We start from the raw sequence: 11306 nt of genomic DNA, 5'->3' as shown, positions 1-11306 counted from the left end.
TCTCTCTCCGTGCACGGAGACCGTGGCTCTCCGTGCACGAAGCCTTTGGGCCTCCGTGCACGGAGTCCCTAATTTGTTGTTTTTTTGTTTTTTTTTCTTTCCTCCATGCACGGTGCTCCGTACACGGAGAGATTAAATTTTTTTTTTTCAATTTAAAATTCTCTTTAATTATTTTTTCTTCAAATTTTTTACTTACAAGTAATATGTTGTAAAAAAATTTCTGTCGCATATTATCTTTATCTTTTTTTTTTTTGAGAAAATTATTGCCAAAAAAAGAATAAATAGTAATAAAATAATTGATTTTTTAAGAAAAAATGACGTATACGCATTTTTAACACATACGTTTAATTTTCGTTTAACTATTTTCGATATTTATTTAGATCATCTGATATCTCTACGATATAGTTCTCAAAATGAGTTTCGAGAGAATGTAAAACATTTATCGATTCGATTATCGTACAATCGTCGATGAATTTTTAAAATTAGCTTTTTATCAAAAATTTCGAAATAGTAATAAAATAATTACTTTTTTTAAGAAAAATGACTTATGCGTATTTTTTAACACATACATTTAATGTCCGTTTAACTATTTTTGATATCTATTTAGATCATTCGATATCTTTACGATATAGTTCTCAAAATGAGTTTCGAGAGAATGTAAAACATTTATCGATTGGACTATCGTACAATCGTCGATGAATTTTTTAAAGTTGGCTTGTTATCGAAAATTTCGAAATATAGTTTGAAAATGTCTACTTTGACGTCCCATAACATTTGCTACGATTGATCGTTTCACGTACCATTAACGACGTACAATACTATGCCGCGAGTACTTCAAAACGATATTAAGAATGTAATATTTCGACTTCGTTTGATATCCCGTAATGATCTTGAAAATGAACCAAAAAACATAAGTAAAAAAAAAATCTCTCTCTCCATGCACGGTCCTTCCTTTTTCTTTTTCTTTTTTTTTTTTGTTTCCTTCGTGCACGGAGACACTGTCTCCGTGCATGGAGACTAATGTCTCCGTGCACGGAGGCTTTTGGTTCGTGTACAGAGATATTTAATTAATTTATTTATTTTTTAGTTTTACGTTATAATTTTTTTTTTCAATTTAAAAATCTCTTTAATTATTTTCTCTTCAAATTTTTTATTTGCAAGTAATATGTTGTAAAAAAATTTCTATCGCATATTATCTCGATCTTTTTTTTTTTTATAAAAGCGATTTTTTTCTTATATCCCTATTATATATATCTATATCGGAGTGGGGGAGGAATGGAAATTGCATGTTGCAGTAAATTTGAAGGCAGTGTATAATAAAATAAAATATATATCAAGCAAATGACGTCGTTTTTGGCCCCTAATTGAAAAAAAAAACAAAAATGCTACAGTAAAGATGGATCAAGACACTGTTACTTTCTACAGTGCCCTCACATTCCCCTTTTTATATAGTAGGGAAATGATTGGATTTTTGGGTATATATACTTATTTATCTTGTTTGAAAATATTTATTTTCTTCTAATTTCACATAATATTCACTTTTAGTTATGACTAAACTTAGGCCCCGTTTGGTAGGGTTTTTTACCCAAAAAAATTGATTTTTTGACCGTTATTTTACTATTCAAGCCGTAATTTTTGACTTCTTCTCTCACATGTGGACCCCACTTTTCTTCTAACGGTCAAAAAATCAATTTTCAAAATCCCTACCAAACGGGGCCTTAAATTGAATTAAATTCCAACCACCCCCTCGCGCCCCGCCCCAAAAAATAAAATAAAATAAATAAATAAAAAATTACAAAAGAACAAGTTGGATTGGCCGAACCACAATAATAGTATGTTTGTAGACCGATCTGATCCGGAAATTTCAAACACTTAAAATTTAGCCCAAACCACATTTGACAACCCTATTTACTTCACTAGTCTTCTCACATTCACAAGTCTACAATTTTACGATTGTGCTACGTGTATATAGTGATTTGCATACTAGTTTACATATATATGATGTTATGAGATATGATTATATATATCATAACCAAATAGGAAAAGGGGAAAAAAAACTTCTTCACTTTGTTTTTGATATCTCATTTGTTTGTAAATCGTTGTGTAATTTCTTATGTATAAGTAACATTATTCGTAATTTAAACTACTTATTATTAATTAGAATAATTAAATTATTATTTTATTTTCTTTTTGTTTTTTGGTGACAGAATGCAGTGGTCATATGCATGATTTGAAACACAACCATCCTTCTCTCTCTCTCTCCCATTTTTTTTTTTTGTGTGTAATAATTATCAGCAATTGGTTCTTAAAATTTTGGATAGAATTTCTCTCAAATTTTCACAGATACAAGGAGATTATCACTATGTACATACAAAAAGAATATTAAAAATATAGGTCATGATTAACGGAAAAAAAAATATTATTAATTAAACTCTAGCCGTTCAACCTATTTATTTTCAAAAAATATATATAAGATGAAACCAAGATTCCCTTGTTCATATTTATGTTTTGCCACTGAATTTTGAATACATTTAGGTTGTAAGATGAAACCAAGATCCCCTACAATATGTAATATTTAGGTTGAAATTGTTAATAAATTTGTGCAAAATACATTCAAATATTATCTCTCCATAAGCTGAACCCCACTCCCAAACCCCACTCCTATTTTTTTTTATTTTTTATTTTTTGGCACAATTCTCAATCTTGACTTAACCCAATATCAATTTAACTAATTAAAAAAATTAAAAAAATCATTTGATAAATATATCTAAAATAAAATAAAAATAAAGTTTCCCGCATTAAAAAAAAAAAAAAAAAAAAAAAAAAAAAAGTTTAGATCATTTTTGGTAAATTCATTAAGGAATTTTGTTAATTGTACACAAAATAACTGAACTTTGGGTCGCAACATGTGAACCTTGCTGAACTATCACTACACTTTGTTAAAATGTTCTCTGTTCTTGTTGGGAGAAAAAAACATGTTTTTTAGAGGCGACAATTTCGCCATATCAATAGGATTTTTGACACATCAAGTGGTTCCTCAAACTTTAATAGAATTAGACCAAAAATGTTGCCACATGGTAATTGCATCATTCACGTATGAAGTTCCATCTAGTGCAACGAACAGAAGTGTGAGTTTTGACTGATGGAGAGTAACTTTTGAAAGTTCAAAGATGATTGATAAGTATTTTAAAGTTGAGTGATCTCTCTGTGGTACAATCTCAAATACGATAGTGTTAGAATATTACAATTTTGATAGTGTAATGTAAATTTTTGTTATTTTTAATATATATATATATATATATATATTATCAATTTATGTAAGACGCATTTTGACGATAGGTGATGCTTTCGTTGAACGATTCAAAGTACATTGATTTTTGAAACAATTAGCTAGAAAGAATGCTACGTTAAACCATCTCTAATCCCACAACAAATTTACACCATTTTGCATCAAATCTTGCATCAAACTAAAAATCATCCACAACCCATTACACCAAAAGTTGCACCAAATGAATGGTGTTTAATCATTTTCTTCATTTATTTTATTCTTAACAACTTATATAGCTGAAAAATTATGCATTTATTTGATTTACTAATACATAAATTACTATATACATAATTACATTTCGTTTACAAAAATAGAAATTATTTAATATATTTTAAAAGTTCAATTAATATAAATACCACAACTAAGAAAATATTAAATCATGTTATTGAAAGCAACGTATGACATTTTAAATCTCGAAATTATGATATGGCGAAGTCGACCTAGTGTCATAATTTAATTATCAGAATTCATAGATTAATCCCACAAATGTTTAATTATTGATTACACGATTAAATTTTATTACAAATAATAATAATAATAATAATAATAACAACAACAACAACAATGATAATAATAATAATTAACCACTTAATTATGAATCAATATTTATGAATAATGTAAAATGATACAAATGCCCTTAATATTACTCGGTCATACATGAAAAAAGGCGAAATGGACTTTTATCAAATTTGGTATAAAATGGTGCAAGTGAATAATATTGTATTATATTTGGTGCAACACTATTCGGGCTATTTTCAATAGTGGCACCAAAACACCAAATTTCAATAATGCAAAAGCACTCCATTGTGGCACCAAAGTTTGCACTACCATTTATACCAAAATGGTGCAAAGTCATATTCGCCGATTTTTTCCATTTGTCAAAGTGATTAATAAAGGGCATTTGACTTACTTGTGTTATATATTTTTTAATGTAATAATTTTCATTATTCTTAGTACGATAATTATAATTATTATTATTATTTGCATTTAAAATTAAATAACTTTTAAATGTAAGAAATAATAATTAATGAATTAATTAAAATAAGAATGCAAAAAAAAAATTAATACAACAAATATGATTATTTAGTGTTTCTATTAATTGTACTATGTTTTCTATATTTATTAATGAAATTAATATTTTTATTAATTTAACATAATTATTTATTTAGTAATTTATGTATTTGTAAAATAAATAAATACATTTTTCAAATTAATAAATAACTTAGAATAAAGAAAGACAAGAAAATAATTAAATACTGTTTATCTGGTGTAAGTTTTGGTATAATAATTGGAAATGATTTGTGGTTTGGTGCAAGATAGTGAAAAGTTTAGTGTAGGATTCGAGATGACCACCATTTTAGTACAAAATGATGTAAGATTTAGTGTTGGATTGAAGCGGTATATTTGGTAAAAAATAGTGAAAATTGGAATTTGGTGTTTAGGTTGGATATGCCCTTGGAACCTTATAATTTTGACTTATTTTATCTTTGAAATATTTGAAATTTAACAAGTTATATTAAAAACTATTTTTTTTTTTTTATCAATTTATGTAAATTTGTCATACAATTTATATAATATCTTTTATTTTACATTTTTTAGAGATATCCCAGTCTGGTATAATAAAAAATCAAATAATTTGATAAAAGTTAATTAAGGTGTATTTGATTGCTAATATTTTTCGTGAAAAAAATGTGTTTGTCACCAAAATTCTTACTTTTGTGCAATTTGATTGTCATTTTTTTCATCAAAAATATTTTCTTTAAGAGGAGTAGGGTTTATTTTTCAAGGAATTTACTCTCTTATTCTTTCTCTCATTTATCCACACACTCTCTATCTCGTCTACTCACCAATAAAAAATTGAAAATTATAATATTTTTTAGATTAAAAATTAAATCAATCAAACACATTTAATTGACAATTTGCATGAAAATAAATTCTAGGCAATCGAACACATTTAATTGACAATTTCTACGCAAATAAATCTAGAATTTATTTTACTTCTATACAAATTTGATGCTTGCAATCAAATACAAAAATTACAAATCTGTAATTCAGATTAATTATTAATATAACTTAATTTTTTATTAACATTTTTAATACACCAAACACGGACATATTTTGAAGGTCCTCAAGAGAAATTTTGCACAGATGTGTCGTGTTATCATAGGTTTTTCCAAAAAGAAAATTTTGCTTATGTTCGAATGTTTACTCCTCTAGTTCTACAGAAGCATTACTCGTCTTGCTTTTAGATTTCTAACCAGTCAAGGATTCAATCAAGAGAAGAGAAAAAATCAAAAGTAGAAATCCCTTCGGAATAATTAATTCAAATTTAATTGGAGGCATGAAAGCGGGCAGCCTGTATACCGATTCTTGAAAGCAAAAGATACCAATTTTGTTCCTCCCGAAATCCTCCTCCTCTTAAAGAGAATCTGTAGCTGTAATGGATAGAAGAAGCACAGGGGCTGTGATGGGCACTCTCACAACGAAGTTAAAGCGGATATCTTTGCTGTGGCTTGAGGGTTTCAGAGAAGCTTGTTGCTTTCACCGCGTCATCACCTACTGCTTCAGGTTCCCCCAAATTTTACCTTCTTTTTGTATAAAATTTTATTGGAGTTTGCATTTTTATTCTAATCGTTTGTTAATTTTACTTGTGGGCTTCTTCAATTCAAGGTCAAAAGAGCTCGCCATCCGTATGGGCCAGTGTTTTCTCTTGAATGGCTTCTTTTTCTTGGGAAGGTCTGCCCTCTCCCCTTTATCTGTATGTTTGTACTATTTTCTCTAAGAAGTGAACGGATGTATTTTATGATTTTGATTATACAAGGATCAAACTTTGTGCAGTATCTTTATTCTAAGATCATTTATCATTCCGACACTGCAATGGATATTGCCGGATGGATGCCTGCAAATTACTTCTCAAGAATCATGCTCAATTGGGGGTATTTTGAGATTATATTCCTTCTTACGATTTTGGCTCGTTCAACTCTTCTATGTAAGTACAGCTTTCAGCATCACGATAGTTTATCACGCTCTATTAAGCTTTGGAAGAGTGAACTGAAATGTGCAACATAAGTTTGTTAATAATTTCATCGAGAAAAGTATCATTTTACTTGATTCTCATTGTTGTCTGAAGATCAATCAAGTTGTGCAAAGCCATTGGATTGATAGCACAGTTTTCTGACATCCAGATTTCAAGCGAATGCAAATCTTTAACTAATCGTATTAACTATTCTACCTTTGAATAGCACATAAATAATTAACAATTGTGGAAAGAAAACCCACAATGCTAAGACTTTCTCAAACAGATTTGTGCTGAATGCATTTTAATGATCTCTACAGTCAAGTAATTTGTCGACTGTTTGGATCATGTGAGAATCGGGTTAGTTTATTTTCTAGTATGCATTGACTGTATATTAGCAGTGGCCTAGTAGAAACTTCTTTTTGCATTGAATTTATCATGATCGTACAATAAGGAGCTAGGGTAATTGTAAGGTAGGAGGAACATAGGATAAAAGCAAAAAAGTACTGAAATGCGAAAAAAGCTAAGGCATCATAATAAGTAATAGTAATTAAGTAAACATTTGCTCACACGCTGCCGTGGTGTTATCTTTTAGAGATCTGCTATAATCTTCTTTCTTCCCTTTATTGGTTGGACCAGCCCAACCAGCCATTGAATATTATTTTGTACTGCTCAAGGATTTTTATATTCGCTGTTTGATAAATTTCTCTTTCTCTATCTGGTTATCTGTTATATCTATGTAGCTGAATCTCTTAATTTTTCAGTTTGCTGCATGTGGACTTTTAAAATGTTTTAATGAGTTCAATGAACGTTGTTTACAGGTATTCTGGTTCTACCCTTTGTACATATTCAGCTTTATTTTGAACACCATTTGGTATTGCCTTTTCCTTTCTCCTGAATTTTATTTTTATTTTATGTTCATGACATGTTTAGCACCTGTTTAGTGGCCATTAATTTGAAAAAACTATGTTTTCAATAGTATTTTTTGGGAGAATGTGTGGTTAAAAAGTAAGAAAATTTTTGGGTTTATGTGTAGAATATTATATTGTGTGAATATATAGTTGAAAATGAGTACGAGAAATAAATTAAAGTAAATTAAATTAAAAGCCACTGAATGGGGGCTTACTTTATGCATGTTGTCATTTTTTCTTCATGTATTTTACAGGGATAAAGATATTTACAGCTCTCACTGATCCTTAGTAGTTGGCGGGCCTTGAAAAGTAAAACATTAATATTCGATGGGATGACCTAAAATTCCTTGGATTTATTGATAGAAAAGGGTAAAGAAAAGGACATGAAGTCTGAGGAAATTAGATTAACTCCAATATGTTTGGACACACTATCTTTACCTAAATTTAAGTTTCGGTCATATTTGGAATCACATTTACTTATTTGTCATTGTACATGTATATGCTGAATATTGGTGCATATGGAGGGGATAGGGAGGTGTAGAAATAAAGAGTTGGTTTTGGCAAGCCTTTGTGACACCAGAGCTGAATCGTCTCCATCTAGTATCTAATTAGATCATCTTTAAAAGTGCGACTTCTAGTCAAATTGGTTTCTGGATGACTTGATAGTGGCCCATTTCCATTGATATAGTCAATTAGTCATACTTTCCATGTTAAATGCGCAATAAGTGTTGCACTTAACATGTTTCCTACTTCCTTTTGTTAATTCCTTGGCTACAAATTTGTAAAAGATTGATGTTAACACATATAATGGTTCTCGCACTTAATAAATTTAGTTTTGGTGTATGTTGCACACATGAAGGTTTTTCCCCGGTCCTCATCTAGAGCTATAAATAAGACTTGGAAAATGTGGTTGTTAGTCTAGTCTTGACCAAAGGCTTTGGATTTGCCACCTAAAGGAGAAGATAGAGATTCTTAATGAATCACTGTTTGCTTCTCAGTCTACTCATTTTTCAATTAAAACCCTGTTTGATTCTCATTTTTATCAAAATTCATTTTTTCTCTCTTTTTTTTAACCACGCATGATTCATTAAAATTATATTACACGTAAATTAAACTTTTTCCTTATTTTTCATCCACACATTCTCCTTCAATCTACCATTCTAAAATTCATTTTTTCATAAAAATGAGGCTCAAATACCCTCTAAAAGATTCCATAATTTATATTCTATCCAGTGCATGGTACATCATTAAATCTGACTTTATGGTTTAATCTAGGTATAATGATATTGCAAAATTTGGCTTTTTTGCAATTGAGAAGGGGTACTCGGGGACGAAATCATCTAGCCAAAACAACTTACCAGCTGAACAGAATACAGCTGACAGGGATGACAAGGCAACTGATTTTGAGGGGTATGTCTTGAATTGATATTGTATGGCGTTATCCCATTAGCATAATATCTTTTGAATAAGGCTTTAGGATATGTATGGAAAATTCATCTGCTCTATATCCTTATTTGCAGTGTAATGATTGGAATAGCTGAACAGGTCTACTCAATTCTGCTGTTGAGCTTCTTCTTCCTAGAGGTAAAACTATGTTTAGTGTTTACTCTTTTCTTATGATCAACTGCTGATTCCACCCTTGCATGGATTATATAATCATTAACCTACTTGTATACATGCAGGTATATGTTACTGGATTTATCCCTTACATTGGGAAGACATTAAATTTTCTCCTTCTCTCATGGATGTATGCTTATTATTGTTTTGAGTGAGTAGTGACGTCGGAGATTTTTTTCTTAATATGTTGAATGCACTATGGACAAGATATATGTTCATTGAAACTTCTCTCATTTTCTAGGTACAAATGGAATTTTTCTGGTCTGCGTTTGGATAAGAGGCTTGACTTCTTTGAGTCCAACTGGGCATTTTTTGCTGGTTTTGGTAAGAATCTTATGATAGGCTTCACCCCCGGTCCTATAATTTTAAGTGGATTCAATTTGATCTTTGGACCAGTTTTTCAAATTGACAATATTACAACTCATTGTTGGAAAAACGATGAGTGCTTATGTAGCAAGAAAACTAAGCCTTATTCCCAATAAATGAATCATTATATGTTCAATCATTATAGGTTCATTCACTGGAATTGCATATTTTTCGGGAAGTTTCAATACTTCTCTGATAGAAAGTACGCATACTTTATCTTTTCAGGAGGCCCCTGTGTTCTGGCAATATTCCTTTACTCTCCCCTTGTTAGCTATGGAGTTATGGCTATACTCTATCCATTGGTAACTACTATATTCCTCTGTCTATTTATGTGCTTGTCTTGTACTATTTTCTCTATCCGTTTGTCAAGTCTTCAAGTTATTTTAAATGTAACTTGATAGAAGAATTAAGATTATGCAGTATGGTACGCCTGATTCCTAGAGATTACAGCATGAAGCATTTTCTTTGGTGGTAACTGTGGCTTTTTCTAGTTTGTTATGACTGCAACAGGCACAGAAGCAGACAAAGTGATTACTTCTCAAAGAAAGAAATGGAAAGGTGAAGGATTAGGGAGGATTCCAATATTTGTTTCTGCAGATTATTTATCGTAAGCCATCTTCTTTTTGTCTTTATTCCTGTCTTTTATATTCGGAAGCATATTTCAAAGATCTGTTTTAAAATCTTGCTTTTTAAGTGGTTTCTTCATTTGGAGTTTATCCTACATATGTAAAATCTTGCTTTAGATGTTGTGGTTCTCTTATACAAGAAAAATGACAGCTTAGTTTTACTGCATAGCTTATTATTTACTCTTAGATGCGTATCCATATTGAAATGGCTTGGATTACTTCAAATGCGTAGTCGTGAATTGAATGGTAACTTCCATTTTTGGTTACTTCCCCCCTCTCTGATGTGCATGGAAGGTTTTATATTTGCTGGTTTCATTATAATGAAGTGCTTTACACTCAATAATGAAGAATTATTATCTTTGTTTTGTTCATATGATCCAAGGTGGTTTTTCCCATGTCTTAATTATCTGGTTTGTTTCACCCTACCTGCTTCGTATAACTTTCATTTTCCCCCGAACAACAAGAAAAATAATAATTTTTGAGGCTTCTGATATCTATCCGTCTTCATTCGTCTTGCTTTGAAGTATGAAAGTCTTGTTGCTCTTCCCTCTTCAACAAGTGCAAAGCACAAAGGCACTCTGAGCATTGGATCGATGTGGACAACTGGTATGTTATGTACACTGTTATGCATTTTGATTTGCAAATATTTACCTACCTGATTCCAGTGTTAGTCTCATTTTATCCCTTTTGACTCAGGTTTAAACCTACCTTGTATATAATGCTTCGTGCATTTGCTGCTTCAAATCTTGGAAGACAAAGCAGAGACATAATCAGATATGAAAGCAACCAGCAGATTGGAAGTCTTTTGTACATAGTGAAGAACTAAGCAACCAGTCTTATGAATTTCTTTATTATTGAAATAATGGCAACACAAATTTCCATTTGTATTCTTTTACCAAAATCCTTTTCCTAATTTTATTGAGTTTGTAGTTCGAAGCTATCACGCCTTACACTATACATATAACTAGGAGCCCATTTGGCTAAGGCTTTTTTGCAGAAAAAGTTTTTTGAGAAGGTTACCTTAAGTTAGCTTTCTCTAAAAGATCTTCTAACTCGATAATTCATTCGGTGTGACTTTTGAAAATTCTAGAGTTTTTGAAATCTAAAAATTACTTTTGAACACATTTGATTAATTTTATGAAAGTTTTTCCTCTAATTAGAATACATTTTGGAAGAAGTTAGTTCAATATAACTTCCTCTAAAAATATTTTTGAAATTGGCGGTTCTTTTAAAAAATAGATTCCAAACAAAAATTATAACTTCATCCAAAATTTCTTTTACATGAAGTAAAAATAAAAGTCATATCAAATGAGTTTAAAGCATTTTATTTAAAAGAAGCCTTTTAGTCCCTGAAGAAACTTTTAATTCTTTTGAAATTCCTGCCAAATTTGTTGTTGAAAACTCTCTCTCTCTCGTGCTTCAATCTAGTTGTGAAAAAGACA

The 11306-nt window shown here is 30.3% G+C and overlaps 1 protein-coding gene across 1 annotated transcript; it reads left to right on the top strand.

Annotated features, from left to right (window-relative positions):
• Positions 1-5451: 5451 nt before the first annotated feature.
• LOC111381832 (protein EI24 homolog) lies at positions 5452-10804 on the top strand. Its single transcript, XM_023005676.1, has 12 exons — positions 5452-5896; positions 5999-6064; positions 6167-6317; positions 7166-7218; positions 8531-8665; positions 8776-8839; positions 8938-9023; positions 9114-9196; positions 9464-9540; positions 9730-9845; positions 10389-10470; positions 10561-10804. Exons 1-11 carry the CDS (start codon positions 5769-5771, stop codon positions 10444-10446), a joined length of 1017 nt encoding a protein of 338 aa, XP_022861444.1. The 5' UTR covers positions 5452-5768; the 3' UTR covers positions 10447-10470; positions 10561-10804.
• Positions 10805-11306: the final 502 nt, after the last annotated feature.

This window comes from Olea europaea, chromosome 3 (genome assembly GCF_002742605.1).
Source record: "Olea europaea var. sylvestris chromosome 3, O_europaea_v1, whole genome shotgun sequence".
Taxonomy (NCBI): Eukaryota; Viridiplantae; Streptophyta; class Magnoliopsida; order Lamiales; family Oleaceae; genus Olea; species Olea europaea.
Note: the sequence above shows the minus strand (reverse complement) of the source record. Positions and strands in the feature narration are given on the sequence as shown.

What these genes read in the sequence shown, in the direction of transcription:
- LOC111381832 (XM_023005676.1), top strand. Translation starts at nt 5,769, where the DNA reads ATGGATAGAAGAAGCACAGGGGCTGTGATGGGCACTCTCACAACGAAG. An exon ending in GGCTTCTTTTTCTTGGGAAG is followed by an intron (nt 6,065 to 6,166) that starts GTCTGCCCTCTC and finishes AACTTTGTGCAG; the next exon opens with TATCTTTATTCTAAGATCAT. An exon ending in TGGCTATACTCTATCCATTG is followed by an intron (nt 9,541 to 9,729) that starts GTAACTACTATA and finishes GGCTTTTTCTAG; the next exon opens with TTTGTTATGACTGCAACAGG.